The sequence below is a fragment of the Mauremys mutica genome, chromosome 1 (assembly GCF_020497125.1).
Source record: "Mauremys mutica isolate MM-2020 ecotype Southern chromosome 1, ASM2049712v1, whole genome shotgun sequence".
Classification (NCBI taxonomy): domain Eukaryota; kingdom Metazoa; phylum Chordata; order Testudines; family Geoemydidae; genus Mauremys; species Mauremys mutica.
In genome coordinates this window covers 268,195,712-268,221,834 of record NC_059072.1, presented here as the reverse complement: position 1 = coordinate 268,221,834, position 26,123 = coordinate 268,195,712, and the positions used below count along the sequence as shown (strand labels likewise).

Genomic DNA, 26,123 nt, shown 5'->3' with positions numbered 1-26,123 from the left:
AGCATTTTGCCTGTAGAGCAGTGTAATCTATGATTAATCTTTTTCTCTTTCATCTGGATAAAATGTAAATATATACCACTAAGATAAATGCTTATTAAAGTATAACTTTTAATATGCTCAAAATATTAAAATTTGTAAATTATGCATGGATATCAGGAAACTCAAGGTATGTACTAGTACTGCATATTGTTATAGAATTATGTAATAGCCAGATACTTACAAACTGGTAAATTGTATGTCAACTAACAAAAAAAAGCTGTATTTTTTTTTTAATCTTCCAAGCATGTCACTTGTTTCACTGTCTGCAAACTGTCAAATGAACTGGCCTCTCTTAAATTAGAAGATGTTATTTCATAAATACTAACTCATGCTGACCTTTCTTCTAGGAAACAGAATGAGACATGAAAATGAAGCTCACCGCTAGAAAGCCTGGGAAAAGGACACTTCTAAAAGTTTTAAACTTTTCTTTTAAATAAAAGGACCATTTTTGGATACAAATGTCACTTTTTAATTTTAATTTGACAAATACAGTTTTGTGTTTTGATTTAAATATTTGTCTACAATATTTACAACCCAAACTTTGCAGAATTGCGCTAGTTCATGATAGCCAGAAAATTAATACTCCACCTTTCACTGTCCAAAATGAGTGATGTACAAAACAATAAATAGTATAAATAATGAAAAGTAAATTTTATTATTAAAATTATTTCAGTTGAGCTATTAAAGTATCATTGCTAATTCAAGTTAGGAAATGTAATTTATTTTGTTCAATGGGCCTGATTCTTCTCTGATTTACTCATTCAACTCCACTGACTTCAACAGAATTACTCATCATTTATGACAGGTTATGTCAGTGGAGAATCAGAATACATGAATTCTTTTTACTTGACGAGTTTTTTCAATTTAAGACTGCTATAGGCACACACCCATCAATTTAAAAATAATATTTTATCTGATTTTTAACTTATAGTGTTAAAAGTAATATCAAAGATTTGTATAACTAAAAAAAAATTAGAGTGATAGAATCTATTTTTATTTCTTGTCTGTTTATGTCTATTTTCATTACAGTCTATTTCCCCTGTCATACACAGCAAAAGGGAAGACAAACACTTTATTTAACATCACAAGAACAGCCATACTGGGTCAGACCAAAAGGTCCATCTAGCCAGGATCCTGTCTTCTAACAGTGGCCAATGCTAGGTGCCCCAGAGGGAATGAACAGAACAGGTAATCATCAAGTGATCCATCCCTGTCACCCATTCCCAGCTTCTGGCCAACAGAGGCTAGGGACACCATCGTTGCCCATACTGGCTAATAGCCACTGATGGACCCATCCTCCATGAATTTATCTACCGTATATACTCGCTCATAAGCTGAATATTTTTGACACATCAAAGAGCAGGAGTCAGCTTATAAACAGGTCTACCCCAAAATTTGATGACTTTAAACTCTATGGAATTATTGAATTGAATTGAATATTTAATACATTGTTGCTTTGTTTACCTGGAGCGTCCGAGGGGCTCCATGCCTGTAATGCTCCAGGTAAACCAAATGTCTTGACCCGCCAGCGGCTTACCCTGATGGGCTGGGAGCCAAAGGTTTCCAACCCCTGAAATATAGGGTTGGCTTCTGAAAGGGTCATACAGTTTTTGCTATTTTTACTTATCCATTTTGGGGGGTCAGCTTATAAACAAACAGGCTAATGAATGAGTATGTACGGTAGTTCTTTTTTGAACCCTGTTATTGTCTTTAAGAGAAAAAACCAGGCAAATGTGGTTGGAGAAACACAAAAACTTGCAGGGGCTGGGACTGATATAGTACCTGGAATTAATTTTAATTCTTTTTTAAAACTTGATGATTTCAAGGTTTTTTAACTTGATGATTTTTAACTTGATGATAATGTCCCTTCCACTTAATCATTTTTTTAAAGTAAGAATAGAATGAGCCTTACAACTCATGTACCTTTTTCCCTGCTTTCTAATGATGAGGTGTATTTTTCTAAGTGTTCACTTATACCAAACTGGTTGTTTTATATTTCTTTGCAATTATATTTTGGCATTTAAAAAAAGTTATTTAATCTTATTTGCAATTAGATATGATTGAAGTAGCTTTTATGTTACACTGCAGTTTTTCTTTAACAGAAAAACAAAGGGGACAATAAAACGAAAGGAGATCCTTAAATTAGGAGTTGTAATATGTTGTGAGACAGTCTCAAGCAGAGAACCCTATTTAGCATCACATTTAACTCAATAATTCACTGTGACATACAGTATGTGACACAAAAAAATTTCTCAGTGACAACGCATGACTGGCTCACAGAAACATGAGCAGAGCTATGGCAGTGCAACAAGACAATTGGTTTCTGTAATAGAGGAAGCCTGGGAAATCCATCTGTCCCATTGAGATAAACAGGACCAATCCCATGAGCAAAGTTATTCACATATGTAAGTGTCTGAACGATCAAGCCCTTACTTTGTAAAGGTCTCCATGCACCAGACAGAAGATCACTAAGAGATTGATCCTCAGTCCTTCCAACACAGGGTTTCTCAAAGATGGGTCACCGCTTGTGTAGGGAAAGCCCCTGGCGGGCCGGGCCGGTGTGTTTGCCTGCCCCATCTGCAGGTCTGGCCGATCGCGGCTCCCACTGGCCGCAGATCGCTGCTCCAGTTCTAACAGTTACTCTGCTCTCACTGAAGTCACTTGGAGTCCTCCCAAGAGTAACTGTACAAGACCATGATTATCTATTTGCACGATTCGGCCAAAATCTCTAACATATTCATTAAATTCAAACAGAAACATAAATCAATAATTAACTGATACTCAAAAAGTAAGCAATTTTATCATACCTGGCCTTTATTGGGAAGTTCTGAGCAATGTCTTTCATTACCTTTAAGGCACTATAAACAGGGGTGGAGATAATTTGAGAAGCTGCTTGAAAACTTAGATCTGTAAGAAAAAAAATCACTAAATCAACATAGCTTATATTGTAAAACTCTTAACATGCAAACACAGAGAGTTGGAACTCTTTATATTTAAATTAGACAGAAAAAAGCAGCATTAAAAGAACATTATTAAGGTGGTTAGAGACAAGGTGAGTGAGATAATATCTTTTATTGGACCAAATTCTGTTGGTCAGAGACACAAGTTTTCAAGCCAAATAGAGCTTTTCTTCAGGTCTGGGAAAGGTCTGGCTTGAAAGATTGTCTCTCTCACCAACAGAATTTGATCCAATAAAAGATATTACCTCCCTCACCTTGTCTCTCTAATATCCTGGAACCAACACAGCTACAAATACACTGCATACATTACTAAGGGGTAAAGTCAAGCACACAGAAGTTATGAAATGACAGAATTAGGGTTGCCTTGTGTAATTTCTTAGGTTTAAAAGAAAGTAGATGGATAAAACCGAAGTTCCATCATATGGCCTCACATTGACACCCATGTGGCTAATCTGCAAGGTAACTTCAGATCCACCTCACAGTCCTCTGCCACCTGAGCTAATGAAGTAACTGATAGCAATATTAGTGTGTCATCCTCTTTGTGGACCAGCACTAGAGGATGATGAAACACATAATTTACCAGATCCAGAACATTTCCAAATGGATAGAATATTTAGGGATTTTAGCTGCTGTGCTCTATCAACTCTCTATTGAGCATGTGCAAACTGTGATTTTTCAAAGGCTTATAACTTTATCACAGGGATGACAGAAGTTACATTACTAGCACAAAGGCAATTCCCCTTACAAATTTCAAGTCCCTGCTCCAAACCATGAGAATGCTACAGAAAGGGCATCAGAAAATTTTTTAAATGGGTAAAATAATTTTTTTTTTTTTTTTTTTTTTTTTTTTTACAATTTTAGGTTAGGCTGAAATTGTTTAAAAAAAGAGCCTGAGGCAGATACCTGGCATGGAAAATTTCAGACCAAATGGTTAAAGTTTGGCAAAATTACAACAACTGACAATAGGGCCTTATAATGGGAAGTGTGGGGAAAGACTAAATAATAGGTGGCATTATGAGCTCCGCCTATAATAATATTTATTATTTCATCATGTGTTTTAAATTCTTGATTTCATATTTTCCGCTGGCAGTAGATATGCCTGACCTATCTAAAATTATTTAAAAAAAAATGAACATGGAAAAACACCACTCATTACCTGGGCAAAATAAATAGCATACTAGGTTTCAGAATTCAATGAATATTTGGCATGTCTTATTGATCAATTCTGCACCCATAAAATATACAATAAATATTTTACTGTTGCAGTAGATGTGCAAATGTCAGTTACAGAAAACAAACAGACAAAAAGAAATGAAGTCATCATTACCCATATGAATGAAGCACATGAAGCAGAAAAAAAACCCTTCATAACAACAAAGTTTAGCAGCATAAAGAAAATGTGCAAAATGATGTGTTAAAAAACCACAAAGAATAACTAAAACAAAAGTTAAATCAGAAGTACTATTATTATTATTGTTATTATTGTTTAAATGGTGGCAATATCCACCAGGTGCTAGGCACACAAAGAAGTTACTCACCTTGTGTAGTAATGATGATTCTTCAAGAAGTGTGTCCCTATGGGTGTTCCACTGTAGGTGTGCTTGCATTGCTGCGCTGCTGATTGGAAAACTTCAGTACTGTCTGTAGGCCCACACATGCACTGTTTCTCCCGGTACCCCTCCATGAAGCTAGCCAGTGTGTGTGGGCTAACCCTCCTCAGTTCCTTCTCTACTGCAGAGTCATTGACAAGATCTCTGAAGCAGAAGTGAGGAGGGTAGGTTGAGGAGCACCGAGAGGGGGACAAATCTCAAAGAACCATCATTACTGCACAAAATGAGTAACTTCTTCTTTGAGTAGTGGCCCTATGGATGCTCCACTGTAGGTGATTTCCACACAGTATCCCTACCAGAGGGCTGGGGCTTCGGAGTCAGGTCAGTTACAGATGACAATACTGTGGAGCTGAAGAAGCATTGGAGGCAGAGTTCCCAGTGATCGCATAATGTTCTGCGAAGGTGTGGACTGATGCCCATGTCACCACTCTACAGATTTCTGAGATAGAGACATTCTTGAAGAAGGCAACGAAAGAGGAGATCGACCTCGTGGAGTGTGCACAAATATTATTTGGCGAGGTCATGCTGTGGATCTTATAACATTGTCTAATGCAGTTCGAGACCTGTTTGAAGAGCCTCTGGGATGATATTGACAAGTCCTTAGATCTTGCCACAACAGAGAGGAAAAGTTTAGGAGATTTCCTGAAAGACTTCGTCCTACCCAGGTAAAAGTCTAGGACTCTTCTGACATCTAGAGTGTGCAATATAGCCTCCCTGTTTTTGGATGAGGCTTGAGGTAGAAAATTGGAAGGTGAATCAACTGGTTCATGTGAAATGGGGAGGTTACCTTAGGGAAGAATTTTGGATGTGGCCTGAACGTAAGCTTGTCCTGAAAAAATACTGGGGGGGGAGGGGGAGGGGGCGGAATGTGCCATCAGAGCTGTTATTTCTCTTATTTTCCTAGCTGAAGTGTTTGCTGTCAGGAAGGCCATTTTTATTGAAAGGTATGTAAGTGAACAGGTGACCACAGGTTTGAAGGGAGGTCTAGTCAGGTCTTTCAATACCAGGTTTAGGTCCTGCATGAGGGTAAGATGTCAGGGTTGTGGGAAAAGGTTTACTCTACCCCTAAGGAATCGTTTAGCCGTCGGGTGTGATAGCACTGAGTATCCATCTACTAGACAGTGAAAGGCTGCTATAGATGCTAGGTGTACCTTGAGGGAAAGATTTTAGAGTTAGTACATAGTCTAGGATCTTTTGAAAAGTTGCAGATATTAGAGAGATTTTTTGGGAAATACACCAAATCCAAAACCAGGACTATTTTTCTAGGTAAGTCCAACATGTCAAGGACTTTCTACTGCGTAATTATACCCCTTGTACCTCCTTCGAGCAGGAGTTCTTTATGCACTGGAACCATGAAGGAGCCAAGCCCTGAGGCAAACAATCCCCACGTTGGGATAGAGGGTGCATCCTTCGTTCTGCGAGACGAGGTAAGGAATGGACTGGAGAGAGATTAGCAGGCACCTTACAAGTTGTAACAGGTAAGGGTTCCAAGTCAGTCTTGGCCAAGAAGGAGCAATCAATATGATGTGTCCTCCTTCTCTTTTTATTTTTAATAGGAGTATTGACAGTATGGAAAATGGAGGAAAGGCACAGAGAAGGTCCCTGCCCCATGGGAGAAAAAATTATTACTAACCTTTCTGTAACTATAGTTCTTCGAGATGTGTTGCCCATGTCCATTCCAATGTAGGTATGTGCACACCCGAAGTACAGCTGCTGGAATTTTTTCCTTTAGTGTTATCCATTGGGGTGGCTCCAGTGCCCTCCAGTTTCGGGCGCTCATAGTACCGGTATAAAGGGCCCTACTGGCCCCACTCCCCTTCGGTTTCTTCTTGTAGATAGCCTCCGAGAGCGGGGACAGAGGGTGGGTTTTGGAATGGACATGTGCAACACATCTCAAAGAACAACAGTTACTGAAAGGTTAGTAACCATTTTTGGTACTTCAAATGCTTGAACATGTCAATTCCAACGTAGGTGACTCACAAGCAGTTGTACCGGAGGTGGGTTCAGAGATCAAGGATAGGCTGACTGTAAAAGCACATGGCTGAAGCCAGCATTGAGTACTGCACTGATGAACTCTATCCTTTGGACTGGGATGAGGATGACCTTCAAATGTGCAGCTCAGTCCTTCTCGGACCAGGGCTTGAAATGACTGCAGATTAGGTAGTGGTCTTTCCTCTGAGCTTTCCCCAAACACTTGAGGAAGCTCAAAAGTGAGTTGCTCAAAGGCACAGGCTTACTGCATGAGGTGCAGGGATTAAACCCCAACGACAGAGGCATGCCCCAGTACTATCCAAGTGAGGAAGTGTCCAAACTATCTAAGATCTATAAAGTACTAAAACTAAACTACAAGAACTATTAACACTACATTTGGAAGAAAAAACACTAAGAGAAGGATTGCCTAAGCAATGAGGGGTTCCAGCAACTGTCACGGGAGGTAAGCAGGAACTGAAGGGGAACAGGGTCAGGAGGGCCCTTTATTCCAGTGCTACAAGCATGCGACACCAGACGGCACTGAAGCTGACACAACAGATACCGCTAAGGGAAAAAATTCCAGAAGCTGTGCTCAGGGTGTGCACACAACTACACTGCAATGGACACATGCAAGCACTCAAAGAGGAAGGAGAGTCTCGCCCAGTGAGTGTTGTCCCATCCCTGCTCTGGAGCAGTAGTGTGGACATTCCTTGTTCAGGTAAGTGGTGAACAAGTCCATGGTCGATGCCCCTCACTGCCTGAATAGGTCCTGAAGTACCACTGGGTTTATCTCCCACTTGTGGTCATGTGGGAATTTGTGACTGAGACTGTCCACTATCAAGTTTTGAGTGCCCAAAAGATAAGCCGCTGGTAGTGTGACATCATAGGTGATGCACCAGTTCCACAGTCTCATTGCCTCTGCACAGAGGTAGGGTGATCTGGCTCCCCCTTGTCGATTTATATAGTATATACATGCTATGTGGTCTGTTAAGACTCTCGGGTGTGATCCCTTGATCAGGAGGAGGAAAGACAGGGGCACAAGGAGAAACAGCGCATGTGCGGGCCTAATGGACACTGCTACCGAAGTTCTCCGATCAGCAGCAAAGGAATGCAACCACCCATAGGGATGCTATTCAAAGAAGAAAGACATTTCTTAGCACAAAAATCATATATCATCAGACAACAAAGACACATGAATGTGGGGGAAAGGAATATAATATACAAGGAGAATAATAAGGGTGATGTTAGGGGGGTGGGATAGCTCAGTGGTTTGAGCATTAGCCTGTTAAACCCAGGGTTGTGAGTTCAATCCTTGAGAGGGCCACTTAGGGATCTGGGGCAAAAATGAGAACTTGATCCTGCTAGTGAAGGCAGGGGGCTGGACTCAATGACCTTTCAAGGTCCCTTCCAGTTCTAGGAGATAGGTATATCTCCAATTACTTAAAAAAAATCTTGTGTGTCTTATTAGTTAACTTTTGGTTTCTTAAAAAAAAAAATAAGGCAAACATGTTAAATTTCTCTCTCCCATCTTCCTCCCACAATTAAACCACCTCATGTTCCCTCCACAGCAATTCTCAACTTCAGTTCTAATGGCAATAAACCCCATCCCTCACATAAAATATGTCGTTCACTCACAAGATAAATAAAGAAATAGACAAGTGGATGAATTAATCAACTCGTTTCTTGCAGTCATGGATGAAATGAGACTTCAGGAGTGATTTAAATTAAAAGAGGAGGAATAGTCAAGAAGAGCTGTGGACCAATTACGAAATATTAATGGACACTTTATAAAAGAAAAATATCTCTCTGGACAATGAGATTTTGAGAAAAAAAACATTACTAACATTTTCATAACTCTTGTTTTTTGAGATGTGTTGCAAGTGTCCATGTTCCACTGTAGATATTTGTGTGCACCAGTGCACAGGTGTTAAAAAGTTCTTACCGTTGGTGGTACCCGTTGGGGCAGCCTCAGCATTCTCTGTTGTCTCACGTACACTGCACATGCATTAAGGACTGGGCCACCCCGAAGCCATTCAGTTCCTTCCTACCCCAATGGCTCCAACAGAGAGAAGAATGAGGTTGTGTCATGGGAGGGACATATGCAACACATCTAACAACAGTTATGGAAAGGTTAACAACTGTTTTTTCTTCTTCAAGTGATTGCAAGTGTCCATTCCACTTGTAGGTGACTCACACACAGACCCATCTGAAGGTGGGTTTGGAGTCTATTTGAACAGGAACTTGTGGTCCACTCGTCCTAATTTAGTATAATCTCTACACTGTTGAGAGACTGTGTAGTGAGAGTCAAACGTGTGACATGATGAACAGGTTGCCACTTTGCAAATGTCTAATATGGGCATCTGAGTCAGAAATGCCGCAGAAGCTGCTTGGGATCTAGTTGAATGACCCAACATTCTATGTGCTGGCTTCATGTTAGCCAACTGGTAAACACAGGCAAATAAAACCAGATATCTATGACAAAACCCTTTGCATGGAAACCAGACTACCCTTCATTCTGTCTAAAAATGCAATAAACAAAACAAAGATTTAAAAGGATTAGTCCATTCCAGATTAAATGGTAACACTTTTCTAATGTCTACAGTGTGCAGTGTCTCCTCTCCCTTATTACTGTCAGGCTTTGGGAAGAAGGTTGATAAGAAAACTGCTTAGAGACATGAAAAGTGAAGACCACTTTCATAAGAAAACTTGGATGAGGCTGAAGGTAGATTTTATCTGCTTTAAAAAAAACGTATAGGGAAAATATGACACTAAACACCCTCAATTCCCCTACTGGCCTGGCCAATACAATTGCTTCTAAAAATGCTACCTTCACTGAAAGGTGCAATGGAGACCAGGTCACTAGAAGCTCAAAGTGGAGACCCATCAGCTTTGTTAAGACTAGATTCAGACTCCATGATGGAACAGGGCTCTGTACATGAGGAAACAGTCTATCCAAATCCTTTAAAAACATTATACCCATCAGGCTGGGATAAGAAAAAGGGCAGTTGCTCACAGGTGAGTGAAATGCCAATATAGTTTCTAAGTGAACCCTGATCGAGCTAATCGCCAATCCTTGATGTTGTCAGATAAAAAAGACAGTTCAGCACATGATGAATAAAAGCAAGAATAGGGGAGACTCCTTTTAGCCTCAACCAGATAGAAAACCTCTTCCACTTAGACATGCCAGAGCAATGTGTATGAGATGGGCCTTGTCCAATTTGATTTTGCACAGTTCTGGGCAGAAGAGGGATGGGGGGAGAAGCATACAGCAGAGCCTCTGAAAATGGCAGGAGAAAAGCATCCATCAATGAACCTGGGCTGTGTCCAGCTCTGAAGCAGAACCAGTGACATTTTGTGTTGTCCTTTGTTGCAAACAGATCTACTTGGCAAGTTCCCCAGAGCTGGAAAATAGACCTTGTTATAACTGGGTGAATGGACCACTCCTGATCAATAAACAGTCTGCTCATGTGATCTGCCAGCATACTCCGAGCCCCTGGGAGGTGGGTCACTTTCTGAAGAATAAAGTTGCTGATGCAGAAGTCCCAGAGCAGGACTGCTTCATGACAGAGTAGAGAGAACTGGGCTCCTCCCTGCTTGTTTACATTGAATTGTTGGTCAATCCCAATACACCCCTTCCCCTTATGCAAGAAAGGAATACCATGCAAGCTAAATGAATTGCCCACAGGTCCCTGATGCTGATATGTAGATTGAGATCTTGGGAAGACTGGAAACTCTGCAGGGGTCCCAGGTGAGCCCCCATCCCAGGTCAGAGGGACCCATGACTAAGGTAAAAGATTGTGGAGGTGGGGCAAAAGGAACTCCTTTGCAGACATTAATCAGCTCTATCCACCAATCTAGGGAGGCTAAAATGTGATTTGGTATGCATACTAACATGTCTAGGTGGTGCCTTCTTGGAGAATACACCTCTGTCACCTAGCCCTGAAGGAGTCTGAGACGCAGTCTGGAACACTGGACCACATAAGTGCAAGCTGCCATGTGCCCTAGCAGCCATAAACAATTTCTCACCATGGAGAGAGGATAAGCCTTTAAGTCCAGAATGAAGCTTCACATTGTATGAAACCTTCTCTGGGGTAGCAAGGCCCTAGCTGCTGTTGAGACCAGGACCAACTTGTCTGAGTTGATCAACAGACCCAGCACGTCCAAGATGGATCAGATTATGCGAAGGCTGAACAGCACTTGCAATCTGGATTATCAACCAGTCATTCAGGAAAGGGAATATATGGACCGTAACCTCTGGAAAAATGCTGCTACTACCACCATAGGTTTTGTAAAAACATGTGAGGCAGCTAAGACCAAAGAGGAGGCCTGTAAACTAATACTGGTGGATACTGACAGTGAATCTCAGAATTTTTCTGTGGCATTGAGTTGACAGGTGAAAGTAGGTGCCCCTTAAGTACATAGCAGCATATTAGTCCCCTGGCTCCAAGGAAGGAATAACGGAAACTAGAGTGACCATCAGGAATTTTGATTTTTTCAGGAACTTGTTTTAACACCTTGTAGCGAGGCCCCGCTGAGGGACGAGCCTCCCCTAGCACCAACGTGGGCAGAGCCAGTGGATCCTGCGCCCGCCCCCCAGAGATCATGGCGCAGGAAAGGAAATAGAAAAGCCCCGCTGCAAAGCTCAGTTGAAAGCCAGCCGCCCGAGAGGCAAGATGCCTGTGGTCTAGCTCCGGAGGGGACGCCAGCAGGTTGCGGCTGACCCGACGACTGGCCGGGCCAGCCGAGCCTACCCCTCACCAGCTACCCTGAGGAGGAGCCGCGCCTACCGCTCGCCAGCTACCCTGAGGAGCAGCCGAGCCTACCCTTCGCTAGTTACCTGGAGTAACCGATGGTGCTGGGAACCGCCGAGTACGCCAGCCAAACCCAGGTACCTTACGAGGGGGAGTCTGGAAGTAGCCCAGGGGCAGCCGACCCTGGCCTGGCCGCAGCAGAGTCGGAACCAATATCAGTGTGTTGCGGTCAGGATCCCCACTGACGCAGCAGCGAGTCTTCTGCCGCTGCTAGGGCCCCGGGCTGGGAGGCAGTGGAGTGGGTGGGCCTGCGTCCCCCCTGCCATGCCACTCATGGCAGTCTCCCCCTCGCACCAGACACTCTGAAGCCAGAGCTCCTGACTGTGTGTTTGCTGCCCCGCCCTGACCTAGGGCCAGGGCTCATATTGAACTATTGGCTCAGCCCCTGCCTAAGGGCCGGAGCTCCTGACTGCGTGTTTGCTGCCCCGCCCTAACCCAGGGCTTGGGCCCAGAGTGACCTAGCGCGAGGCGGTGGGATACCCCACAGCCCCGTGGAGGGATGAGCCTTGGCTGAGCCCTTCTACACACCTTAGATCTAAACTAGGCCTTCAGGATCAGGAAGTATTGGGAGTAAAACCCCTTTCCGCTGAACAAAGAAGAGACTGCCTCTATTGTATCTCTTGCAATAACACTGCCTCATGAAAGAAGTTCTGAAAAGTGTCAGTGAAGCGGTTGAGGGGAAGCAGAAATAAAATGAAGTATATGTCCCACTTCTACTGTGCTTAGAACACACTGATCTGCTGTGATGTGGGCCCAAGTATGACAGGAGTGGGACAGGTGTTTTGCAAAAATTGGAGAAGAAAAATATGGCATTCATGGAACTGATAGCCTGCTGTCGACCTACCCATTAAAATGAGCTCTTGGAAGATGCCACCTTCCTCAATGATCCAACTACCTTATCTGGGAGCTTGTTTATGAACTTCAAAAGTGTATCCCACAGGGTGAAATCACAATGTACCAGCAAAGCTTGCTGGTATGCAATGTAAAGATGTAATTCATCTGTGGAATAAGGCTTCCTCCCAAATAAGTCCAGCTTCTTATCCTCTTAATCTTTTGGGGTTGAATCCTAGTGCCCCTGCCTCTGTTTTTCATTGGCTGCTGCCACTACAAAGGGGCCTGGAGGAGGATGGTCCCCTGGAAGGGAACCCCTGGAAGGGAACATAATACCGTCTCTCCACTCTTTTTGCAGTTGAAGGCAGGGAAGCTGGGGTTTGCCTGAGGACCCTGGTACGCTCTGAGATACCCTCATTTATTGGGGGAGCTATCCTAGCTGGAGTCAGAATGGCCACCAGTTTGTAGGATTTTTTCCTGGACCACCTTCAGGTAGATATCTAGGGCCATAGCCATCCTCCTCAACAACTCCGGATGAGTCTTAAAATCATCAGGAGGGGGAGAAATAGGTTCCACCACGATTGTCTCATCAGGGGATGAGGAAGAATGGTACCAGGGGCTGATCCAGTTCCTGCTCCTCTTGCAGCTGAGAGGGATCCAGACTCTGCTCAATGCCGGGCTCAGTACCAATGCTTTGGTGTTTACAGCTGCTCCTGCTGCCAAGTAGTTGAAGCCAGGTGAGGTGGTTGTGCGGATAATCCTGATTGAGAGGGGAAGTCCCCTATGTTTCAGAAGGGCCACTGCTATGGCCCAGGCCCCAGCTACGCACAGCCCAAGGGTCTCTCCAATATGCCCCAGGCAGGTACTGAGACTGAAACTAGGACTGGCAGGTGATGAAGGAGAATCCAGGGAACTACAGCCTCACCTTTGTCCCCAGAAAAATCATAAAGCTGGTCCTCAAGGAATCCATTTTGAAGCACTTGGAGGAGAAGAAGGTAATCAGGAAATGTCAACATGGATTCACCTGACCAACCTGATTGCCTTCTATGATGAGATAATTGGCTCTGTGGATATCAGGAAAGTGGTGGACGTGATACAGCTTGACTTTAGCAAAGCTTTTGATACGGTCTCCCACAGTATTCTTGCTAGCACAAGTTGAAGTACGGATTGGATGAATGGACTATAAGGTGAATAGGAAGCTGGCTAGATCATCGAGCTCAATGGGTAGTGATCAATGGCTCGATGTCTATTTGGCAGTCACTATCAAGCAGAGTCGGTCCTGGGACTGGTTTTGTTAAAAATCTTCATTAATGATCTGGATGATGGAATGGATTGCACCTCAGTAAGTTCATGGATAACACTAAGCTGAGGAGAGAGGTAGATACGCTGGAGGGTAGGGATAGGGTCAACAGCGACCTAGACAAATTGGAGGACTGGGCCAAAAGAAATCTGATGAAGTTCCACAAAGACAAGTGCAGAGTCCTGAACTTAGGACGGAAGAATCCCATGCACTGCTACAGGCTGGGGACCAACTGGCTAAGCGGCAGTTTTGCAGAAAAGCACTTGGGGAACTAGATGTGAGTCAACAGTGTGCTCTTATTGCCAAGAAAGCTAGCGGCATATTGGGCTGCATTAGTAGGAGCATTGCCAGCAGATCAAGGGAAGTGATTATTCCCCTCTATTCGGCACTGGTGAGGCCACATCTGGATTAATGTGTTCAGTTTTGGGGCTCCCACTACCGAAAGGGTGTGAACAAATTGGAGAGAGTTCAGCGGAGGACAACGAAAATGATTAGGGGGCTGGGGCACATGGCTTACGAGGAGAGGTTGAGGGAACTGGGGTTATTTAGTCTGCAGAAGAGAAGAATGAGGGGGGATGTGATAGCAGCCTTCAACTTCCTGAAGGGGGGTTCCAAAGAGGATGGGTAGTGGCAAATAACAGAACAAGAAGCAATGGTCTCAAGTTTCAGTGGGGGAGGTCTAGGTTGGATATTAGGTAAAACTATTTCACTAGGAGGGTGGTGAAGCACTGGAATGGTTTACCTAGGGAAGTGGTGGAATCTCCATTCTTAGAGGTTTTTAAAGCTTGACAAAAGCCATGGCTGGGATGATTTAGCTGGGGTTGGTCCTGCTTTGAGCAAGAAGTTGGACTAGATGACCTCCTGAGGTCTCTTCCAACCCTAACCTTCTATGACATATCCCTCCTGATGAGACTGTTTAAATTGGGATACATAGGATCCCACTTCTGAGTTTGATGAAGAAAAAGGTACTTCCTGTGACAACAGCAGTGCCATACCCATCAGTACCAATGAAGAAGGCTCAGACCTTGAAGAAAGAGGAGCTAGGGAGATAATCTGTGACTTTCCCCTGGACAGTACTGCCTAATTAGAATCCTGATGGCTGAATTTGAGGGAGCTGCCTGATGAGGAGGTGAAGGTACTGAAGGAGGTACCTTGGCTGCTGGTACCATCCGAGTCTCTTAACTGCTGGTGATGGTAGCACAAATAGGTCTAACAACTCTCTCTCAGCCTCAAACACCTCTCGGTACTGGTAGTTCCAGAGATAGATGGTAGATTCTGGGGTGCTCAGTACCCAGACTGAGGTAGACGGTTCAGATGGAAAATGTAGCACTGATTAGCAGGTATTTTAATTTGGCTGCCCTGTCCTTTTTTAGAATGGGGCTTAAAGCCTTGACAAGTACCACACTTGTTGCTCAGATGAGCCTCCCCCAAGCACCTAAGGCAGCTGAGGTGAGGGTCACTATTAGGCATTGCCTAATCACAAGAATGGCAGAACCTGAAACCCAGAGAGTGCAGCCTATCACCAGTAGTGGGGCCGATGCCCAAACTGGATGCCAGAACTATACAAAACAACAAAAAACATTTTTTTATTTTTATTTTTTTTACTAACCAACTAACTACTAAACTACCTAACACATTCCTAGGTACTATTTACAGGTTTTGAGAAAAGACTTGCAGAAACAAGGACAGGGAGCTCCAACAACCATCATGGGCAATAGGAAGGAACTAAGGAGAGATTAGGGGCGGCTTGGGTCTTTATGCATATGCGGGAGACAGCAGAGGGCACTGAGGCCGTCCTGATGGATACCACTAAGGTTCAAAACTCTCAGACTACTATGCACTGGACAAACACATACACTGGAATGGACATATGCAAATCACTCAAAGACGAACTTGCACTTCCACTGGGGCAGTAAAAAAATAAAAATAAAAATAATCCCGTCTCAGACCAATGAATGCTGAATGCACACCAAAGCTTTCATTAATTAGTGCCTCTAGAATTCATTTCATGCAGCACCATTAAAAGTATTCACCTGTTTTGTGTACAAATTAATAGCCACAGATAATAAACCAAAAAAATAAAACCATATGGAATTGGAAAGAATTAGAGTTACTGATTAGTGCTACTGACTGTGAAAAATGGAGCATACATAATCAGATTTTGACATCCTTTAATGTTCCCACCAGGCATCAAATGCCTCATTAAGTATGTATACATCCTGCACTAGACCAATGTTTTCCATGTGGGATAGTGGAATAATAATAATTAGTCTTACATCATTCCCCCTTACCCAATTAGAAACAATCCAAATGTCTCTTCTGGAAATCAGGGCACAATATTTGAACTATGAGGGAAGACTAGATGCAGAGCTCTGGGTCAGTTATTTTACAACAGAAAGATTTTAGATTTAGATACTCAACAAGCACTTTTAGCAACTTCTCTCTCTTATGTATAATTAAGGAATTATGCTCTTAACATCCAAGATGTGAAGATTTTCAAGAGATTACTGACAAGAAGGGAAAGTAAAATATCCTTCTTTTCAGTCTCTAAGGTTTCTAGGTTATTTCCAACATGGGCTGAGTAAATAAGAAACCATTTCCCGAGTATTCAGTTTTGAATATTCAGTGCTAACATTTATTTTTCTTCAGTATGTTTCTTTAACACCACCTTCTGCTGCCCAATCTCTTTGAGTCTTAATGGAGAATCATAATTTGAAATACAATGTTCTAAATAGGACAGCTCTTTTATTAAGAAAGCACACTTCTCCACAATACTCTTTTCCTGAAACAACCCACAAAAAATGTTCTACTTTCTATTAAGCTAACATGTAAATAAACTAAAACAATGATTTCCTACTGTAAATGAATTGAACATATTATGGGAATCCTAACAGGTAACTGATGGGGCAAGTGCTATTAACATGAAAACAGATAGACTTATTAATTTTTAAAAAACTGATTTTCTCTGATTATAATGGCTAAGCAGGCATATGCTTAATTCTTTGATGAGTGTTAAGATAATAGTGCTTGAAGTTGAAGCTTTGTTGCTTCCCAGAAAGAACATTATCTGCTCTTACTAATTTTCCATTCTTAAATAACTTTATTATGACAGATTTTATACAGCAGATGTGATGGATTTAGAGCTACTCTGTCATAATTTATTAATACTGTATGTTGGCCTGGTTATTGAGATATTTTCTGTATGAATATATTGGTTTAATACAACAGACAGATATCTGGGAAAACAGACAGGAAGGGTGAGAATAACTTACGATAAGCCCCATCTCTCCACAAACATGCTCAGAGAGATCATAAAGTGGACATAGGGACAGCTAGCCCTGTAACTATTACAACAGGTTTTAATTCTTGCTTAGTAGCAATGCTCTGCAACTTTAAATGAGAGACCGGGGTTTAATTCCTTCTCCTATTTGTTTGTTCCTCACTTCAGTTAAAAACAAGATTATCCTATCATCTGGCTGCTATGTGCTGCCATCTTGCAGAGCTAAAAAACAAAGCAGGGTTTGAGTTGGTCAGTATGTGGATGGGTAACCTCCACGGTGGGAAAAAGGCTTTGGAGAGTAGAACATATGTAGCTGGGCCAGCTGGCCTTATCTTCACTGTGATACAAAGTTTGAATCTGGAAAGTAGCCTTTTCAAAGCCTTTACCCACTCACAAAGATCAGCAAAATCCCTGTTTACCAAAGGATTTGAGACCTTCAAACAAATTGGATTATATCTGCCAAAATGTGATATTTATATTTACCATATTCTAGTTTTATCAAGCAACTATAGTTCTTACAGGGCTGTCATTCTAGCATTCACGGCAGTAAACACTAAAGTTCAGAGTAAAGAAATTATTTCCATTTGAAAACACTCCTTTCTCTTGCTCACAAATCCTCCCCCACACACATTTCCTTTTGGCCCAAATTTTACACATTTAGAGATTGATATTACAGTTGAAGAAGACAAGCTTTTTGCATTTAGGGTGTTTGTTTTAAATCTGGGCATATTCACAAACAATAAACAGTTAAACTTTTTATCATTGTAGTAAAAGATCATTTATCAGCTATTATATAAAGCATATTGTACACATACATCATAATTTAAGAACAAATGGTGGACTGAGAAAGTGCAAGAACTCCAACATCTCACAGACATCCACAATACATGTGGTTTCTTTAGTGCCACCAAGGCTGTTCATGGGCCAATTTGTCATGGTATGGAAGGATGGAACCACAATTCTGAAGGACAACAAAGCCATCAATTCTCGCTGGAAAGAACATTTTGAAGATCTCCTTAACTAAAGCTCCCAAGAGCAGCAAGGAGGAACCTTATTGCAGACCAGCAGTTCCCTTCATTTCCCTGGTACAGAGCCTGAGGTGGCAGAGGTATAGGCACGGACCAGACGGACACTGCTAGGGAAATATCTCCAGATCCTGGAATGCATGTGCAACCTAAAGTCCATTACATATAGGGACAAGCACTTGAAGAATAAAAGTAGTTTTTGTTATAGTTTTTATAATCACCAATACAGCAAAGAAGAATTAAACAAAATGAGTGTCAACTCACAAACAAACAAACACAGCATACTAAATATATACCTTGTAGCTCCCAGACCTTCAGAGGTTCCAAATTATTAGTACTTTCAATTAGGTGTTTTCTGAATTCCCTCAGATTATCTTTAAGGTCAGGATACATCTGTCTAGATCAAAACATTAAAAAAAATCTAATTACCTCCCTCCATCACATACAAAACTATTTATGGTTTTATCTTGCTTCTTTATTTAAGGTAACAAGAATTTAACACTTCTAGTTCACTTCTATAAACAGAGATTAGGATTTATGAATGCAGCCACAATTTAAGAGCCTCATCTTGAAAATGCTAAACAGCCACAGCTTCTATTCATGATTTCAAGGAGAACTGCAATTACTCAGTAATTCTCTAGAATAGACCCTAAATAAATGGATGGGTTATTTTAACCTAATTTAGGTTTCTAACAGATAGACAACATGATATTGTATATGAAATGAACTTTGCATTAAGTGTATTAAGGGTCTGGCAAAATGCTCACAAATTTAGAGGATTTAATGCAAACATGAGGCCATGTACATCCATGAGTAACTCAACTGACTTCCATGGAGTTACATAAGGGTTGTATTTTGCACATGTTCTTAAAGTATTTTCACCATAGTCACCTCCCAAAATTTATTATATATTAGAAGGTCACACACTTTGTTGCTTCTGCAGCCTGATCTTATTTCATATACCAGGGGTTCCTTGCATTCCTCCATTCATGCTCAGAAGCTCCCTGAGTGACACCCTCCTATCACCCTCTATTTCAGGGACTCCCTGCAACCTCCCTCCCCCCTGTGAGAGGGTCTCTGTGTGTTCCCCATTCCCCGCCCCCCCATAAACAAGGTGCCCCATTTTTCCCACTCATGTTAGGGGCTCTGTATGCGCCTCCCATTCTCTCTTTCCCTCTGCATGCCATAGGCCATCCCCCTCAATTCCAGGACCACTGTGTTCCCCATATTTCCACCTTCCCCACTGAAATGCATGAATTGATTGGATAGGGGGTTCAAAAATTATTACATTACACCACTTCCTCGATATAACGCCACCCGATATAACACAAATTCGGATATAAAGCGGTAAAGCAGCGCTCCGGGCGGGGGCGGGGGGAGCGGGCTGCGCACTCCGGTGGATCAAAGCAAGTTCAATATAACACAGTTTCACCTATAACGCGGTAAGATTTTTTGGCTCCCAAGGACAGCATTATATCGAGGTAGAGATGTATATCCAACAGAGAAATGCCATCAAGTTGAGTCTAAGTCCTCACAAATTCCACCAATTAAAGAGAAATTCTGCTCTCCAAACACATGTACACGCCTTTCACAGCATGTGACAATACTAATTGTATATTTTTGATCATTCTGGCAATGTTCAAATACAACAGTGATAAGCACATTATCAATATCTATGACTTGTCTACACAACAAGCTGGTGTGCTGTAGATTTACACTCTGGCTTGCAGCACAGTAACTTGCTGTGTAGACAAGCCCTTAGATAAAAGTAGATAGAGAGGTGGACAGAGAGACTGACATTAACTCCAGTGGAACCTGTTTGAAGTGTGAGAATAGCATTTGGCCCATGCTGTCACTGGAATTCCTAACTTTAAAAATTGTTCAGCAATTAGTTCAGCTTTTTAATATCACAGCAGTCAGAACCAAACTAATTATAAAATACTTACTGAAGTCGGTGGATTCTGACCCCAGTTACATAACAAGGGTATTAACTTCTTGTAACCCTTACCATGTCACAAGATGGGCCATAAAATAATTTTTTTTATCAGTTCATTTCATCCTTCATTATATGATACCAGAAATAAACTAAATCTCCAACAATAATAGTGCAAATGAAGCCACCTGAATCCTTTAGTCTAGAAGGGAACCTTGCAGAAAAATGACAAAGAAAGTTGCAGTATTTCCAAATTTTCCTGGAGACAAGAGGATTAAACATAGATCCAGGGAAGTGATTTCCTCCACACATCTACATGTAGCTGGTCCGGAGATACTTCCAATCTACAACTGATTCCAACAGGAGCATGAAGGAGACTACAGACTACTAGATTACAGCATTCAGAAATTTCAAGAATACTTTATCTCAGTCAAAAATGTCACGTGTGCAGGACATATTTTCTGTATAAACTACCATAGGGAACCATTAATCATTAGATTAAAGGCCTATTTAATAAATCTAAGTCATGTGAATTTGAACAGTTAGCAGGTGCAATAATTACAGAGTCAATTATTGGTGGCATATTGACAGCTATGTCAAAACCTACAGTATATATCCTATACAGGTCTCTACATACCTAAGCAACGTCTCCCATGTCTACATTGCTATCTTGGCAGTGTAGTGTTCTGCTGCCTCCCACTGCTGGAGCTTTTTCTCGCTACAGTCAAAGACTCTGTCACCAGGGAAAGGCTCTGGCAGTGGGGAGTGTGACAGAGTGCTGGGCAACAGCAGCTGATCCAACACTCTAGTCACTGCAACTCTAATTAGTTGCTCTAGAGTAGACCTGATTAAGGCCTGGTCTACACCACAGAGTTAGGTTGACATAAGGCAGCTTATGTTAACCTAACTCTGTAAGCATCTACACCGGGGTAGGCAACCTATGGCACGTGTGCCAAAGGTGGCACGCAAGCTGATTTTCAGTGGCACTCACACTGCCCGGGTCCTGGCCACCGGTCCAGGGGGCTCTGCATTTTAATTTATTTTTAAATGAAGCTTCTTAAACATTTAAAAAACCTTATTTACTTTACATACAACAATAGTTTAGTTATATATCATAGACTTATAGAAAGAGACCTTCTAAAAAGATTTAAATGTATGACTGGCACGCGAAACCTTAAATTAGAGTGAATAAATGAAGACTCAGCACACCACTTCTGAAAGGTTGCCGACGCCTGATCTACACTAAAGCTCCCACTGATGTAAGTCACCATTACATCAACTTAAATTCACGTCCGCGAGTGGTCAATGTAGTTAGGGTAAGGCAGTATCGATGTAGACACTGCATTACTTACATCGCCTGTTGGCTGTCAGCCCCATGCAGGGCTCAGAGCTGGAGTCCCACTGTCAGCCCTGTGTGGGGTTCAAAGCTGGAGCCCCCCGCATTCTGACTGACAGTCCGAGCTGTCAGCCCCATTCAGAGCTCACAGCTGAAGCCCTCCAACCCTGGGGCTGACAGTTTCTTACTCAATCAAACAGTGCTCCTTGGTGGGGGAGTACAGGATAGTTCTATTTTTTAGTTCTCAGTTGAGAGTGATAGTCAATTTCCTGCATTACATAAAACAGACAGACACTGAATGGAGACAAGAGATAGGACAACAAAGGTGGTGGAAATATGACTTTTCCTGATGTTCTCATAATACAGGATGGCTGGTTAGTAGGGGCGGCTCCAGACCCCAGCACGCCAAGCGCGTGCTTGGGGCGGCATGCCGCGGGGGGCGCTCTGCCGGTCCCGGGAGGGCGGCAGGCGGCTCCGGTGGACCTCCCGCAGGCGTGGCTGTGGAGGGTCCACCAGAGCCGCGGGACCAGCGGACCCTCCGCAGGCAAGTCCGCGGGACCAGCGACCGACAGAGCGCCCCCCGCGGCGTGCCGCCGTGCTTGGGGCGGCGAAATGGCTAGAGCCACCCCTGCTGGTTAGAGACATCATCTGGTTGGTCTGATCAGGTCCCTCTCCTTCTTAGGCTGGACAGAGCTGGATGGACCATCTTATTTTATCGTACTGTCCCATACAATATAGTTGATTTCAGGAACTGAGTTCCAGGTAGCTTCTTTAAAAATCTCTGAAACTGGGACACATCACAGTGAAGAAGTAGAGACTCCCTGAGATCTGGTGGAATTGGTCCTAATCTGCCCAAGTGGGGTTTAAATGTGTCACTGCCTAGCATGTCTTAATATAGTCTGTGACCCATTTAGACACTATCTTTGAGTAGAGATGGAGAATGCTAGGAACAATTTAGGAGAATTCCTCAAAGGGTCTGTTCTGTCTAGATAGTAAGGCTATGTCGACACAGCCCTACAGTTCAGACTAAAAGTGTGAACTGCAGTGTGTACTAGCATGCTGCACTGTAACTCCACCACGTGGATGCTGCTGGAACAAACTAAAACTCTTTAAATAGACTATGTTAACACAAACTAGGTAACCTTTTCGTTACCAAATGAACAGTGGTGTAGACAAGCACTAAGACAGAGATCTGACAACATCCAGGGTATGAAGTTTAGCTTCTCCCCAAGTAGTGTGAGGCAAATCAACTGATTAAGATTAAAATCAGAAACCACTTTAAATAAGAACCTGGGTGAGGTTCTAAAGTAATTTTGTTCCTGTGGAATACTACATAAGGTGGCCTCGTCATAAGGGCTTGAATATTTTCTATCCTTCTGTCTGAGGTTATGGCCACTAACAAGACGGTTTTCATGGATAGGTGGTATAAAGAGCAAATCACCAAATGCTCAAAAGGAGATCCTATCAAACTTGTTAAAACAACTCTGAGGTCTCAGGAGGGCAGAAGGTCTCTGACTGGTGGTAAGACATGAAGTAGACCGTTGAGAAATCTAGCCACGGTCAGATGACAGAAGACAATGTGGCCTTCCAGAAGGGAAGAGTGAGGAAAGATAGCCACTACTTGCATTCTTAGGGAGCTTATGGAAAGGCCTAAACACTTTAAATACTCCAGGATACTAGCCAGCAGTGCTTTCAAGGGAGACAAACAATTCTCCAATGCCTAGAGAGAGAACCTCTTCTATTTAGCAGCTTAAGTAGGTCTGGTAGAGTCCTTTCTTCTGCAAGCTAGGATGTTTTTAATGCTAAGGAGCAGTATCCGTCAGTGGATGTCAGACAGCCAACACCCAATCTATGAAATGAAGAGATGTGTCCAGGTGTAGGACTTCTCCCTTCAATTGTATCATCACTTCTGGGTATGTTGGAAGCGTGATTAGGGACCATGTTAACAGGTTAATGAGGTCAGAGAACCAAACCAGCTTGGGCCATGATGGGGCTATCATTATCATTAGGGCTGCATCTTGCCTGATCTTCCTGAGGATTCTCAGTATCAAAGTACCATAGGATCAGAAACGTGCCCAACACAGACCTGGCACTGGCTCCCCCTTTGGAACAGAATCTGTGGCGTTTCTTGTTCTGGTTGGATACAAACAGGTCCAATCCAAGGTCTTCCACATGCAACGGTGTAACAATCTGCCTACCCTGAGCAAGACAGCAAACCATGGGGCTCAGAACTACATGGACATAGACAACATCAGCAGCTGTGAACATTTATAAGACTGAGACCTCACTGGGAAGTTCCGTCAAATGGAAGGTCCTGAATGGACTGCTGAACCTCTGGTGTCAGTCGTGAGGACTGGAGCCAAGAGGACTTTCTCACGACCACCGCTGATGCCATTGTTCTGGCAGCTGTGTCAGTTCCATCAAGGGCAGCTTGGAGGGAGGCCTCCACCAGAGCAGAGAATTCTTGTCTGGACTCCTGAGACAGCGAGTCCTTGAATTTTGACATGGAGTCCCAGACATTATAGTCATATCTCCCAAGTAAGGCTGCAGGTTGGAGATGTGGAGCTGTAACCCACCAGTAGAATAAATCTTTTTACCAAACAGGTCCAGCTTCTTTGAGTCCTTCGCCATGGGGGGTCGCACCTTGCAGCCCTTGCCAGTCTCTTTCATTGGCCGCTGTGACCACAAGGGACCCGGGAGGGGGATGGGAATAAGGTACTCATACCCCTTGGCAGAAACATAGTACTTTTTCTCTGCTCTTTTTTGAAGTGGGGGACAGAGAGGATGGGGTCTGCCATAGGGACCTGACTGGACCCATAATGGCCTTTTTGATGGGGCTGCCACAATCAAGATGTCAATCAGGCTGTGTGAGGACTCTTTAAGCATCTCCACTTCCAGCCCTATATTAGAAGCCACCCTTTTCAATAGCTACTAGTGAGCTCCAAAGTCATCCTGTGTTGCCGAGCTGCTCAACCCCAACACAGCTTCATGGAGGAGGAGGAGGTCTGCACCGACCTCATCATGCAGTACCGGAGTCTGAGTCAGGTGCCAGATGATGCGGAAGAGGGGCCATTCTCTCAGACATCACCGAGTACAAACAGCTGGAAGGGGTAGCGATACCAGAAAAAACCCCATGGATTCAAAAAGGCCATGCCTGGAGAGGCACACGCACCAAGATCCGACAGAACATTAGCAGGGTACTGGTAACAGCTCCTTGGCTGGGTGAATGAGTCCACCTGTGACTCCAAGGACAAGTCCGTCACTTCTGTTGGTCGGTGCCGAGGGAGGCAAGAGGAGTTGTTCCAGCAGCTATCACAGGTGGTAAGAGGGAACTGAGTGGGTGCAGGGCCAGACAGTCCTTTATACCAGAGCTAGAGCCAGCCCAATGGATACCACTAAGGGAAAAGATCTCCAGCAACTGTGCCCGCATCACGTGCACACCTAACATGGAATGAACATGAGCAAGCATTCGAAGAACAGGAGGCAGCACAGATTTAAGAATCAGTGCAATTTTCCACTGAATTCATCAGACACTGGGATCTTGATGGGACTGAGTCACCAATAGCATTGCTTGCACCTGCAAGGCCAGCGCTACACTGTGTGCCTGCAGGACATGGACCTAGGTTTGTAAATTCTGCAAGGCACTCATGAACTCCACCAAAGAAACACTGGTTTTAGTGGGCTCCATCCCTGCAGTTGAACCAGGGCCTCTCCGTTCTTTAGGCAATTCAAACTGTCAGGAACCAGGGATGGGTGTCCTGACCAGGTGGTTAGAGCCAGAAACAGGAGTCAGAGATGAAAAATTGTTCCAGCACCACTGGAAACAGGGCAGGAACACGGCTGTGAATGAGGCGGGCACAGGAGATCTTGCAGTTGTGGCATAAACATTGAGCAGCTGTCAACATACCGCTGCTGCTGAGTTTAAATGCACACCTGTTGGTTCCTTGCAGCCAATGGGGTGGGCCAGTCAGTCAATTGATCCTGCCACAGCTCAGATGGACTCATTAACCAGCCTGAGTGCTGAGCTGGCTAAGTTCCTGACAGTGGGTTTCAGTATATGAATAAGCTACTTGCATTTTTAAAGTTTACACATTGATTCTAATACATAGAAAACAGAAATCCAATTTCTGCAATGATTTATTTCAATACTGATTGCATATTTTAGAGCATTAAGACTGTCTTTATTTTAATTTCACCCTCATATCCTTTAGGCTGTTCAGACGAGCATCCATTCGGTACGAGAACAGGCTGACCCTGTCAAACAGAAGGTCTTCAATCAAGGCCTGAATCTCCTGGGACAGGCCGGCAGCCCCTTTGTCCACCAGGGTTGCGAACTCTTGGGCTGCCTCCTGGGACATGAACTCTTTAAACATGCAGAGAGAGTCCCACAAGTTAAAATTATAGTGGCCCAGGAGGGCGTGATGGTTTGCCACCCAAAACTAGACACAGGCCATAGAATAAATCTTTCAACCGAACAAATCCAGTCTCTTTGCCTCTTTGTTCTTAGGGGTAGAACTGTTGGGCCTGTTTGTCGGCCGCTGACACAACCAACAAACCCAGTGGCACATAAGTGTATATGTATTTGAACCCTTTCGCGGGAACAAAGTGCTTCTTTTCCACCCTTTTTGAGGTGAAGGGGATGGAGGAGGGGGTTTGCCAGATGTTTTTGGCAATGTTCAAGACCCCTTCATGTACTGGGAGAGTGACCCGGGTTGAGGAAGATGCAGAAAGCACATTAAATAATGGTTCCGTCTGTTCCTCCATTTCCTCAGCCTTTAGGCCCAAGTTAGCCACCACCGTGTGGAACAATGCCTGGTGCTCATGGAAATCGTCCAGTGGGCTAGCTCTAGAAGGCCCTGCCACCGCCTCATCCGGGGAGGAAGAGGATGATTGGACAACCGGGGGAGGTCCAGAGGTATCCTCACCCACGGGGGAGGGCAGCCTTAGGGTGGGTAACCAGCTATTCACCCAGGTGGTCTCTGGGATGTCCTACCCGAAGGCCAGTGCCGCAGGTACCGGGGCGTCGC

At 43.5% G+C, this 26,123-nt stretch overlaps 1 protein-coding gene across 3 annotated transcripts in view; it reads right to left on the bottom strand.

Moving 5' to 3' along the window:
- UGGT2 (UDP-glucose glycoprotein glucosyltransferase 2) overlaps positions 1-26,123 on the bottom strand; it is a 244,554-nt gene that overhangs the window by 184,293 nt on the left and 34,138 nt on the right. For all 3 annotated transcript variants that reach the window (XM_045009671.1, XM_045009679.1, XM_045009688.1), the window contains 2 exons: positions 18,124-18,224; positions 2,847-2,946 (listed from right to left, as the gene is read on the bottom strand). In XM_045009671.1, coding sequence (XP_044865606.1) covers positions 2,847-2,946; positions 18,124-18,224 — 201 coding nt within the window. The remainder of the gene's footprint in view (positions 1-2,846; positions 2,947-18,123; positions 18,225-26,123) is intronic.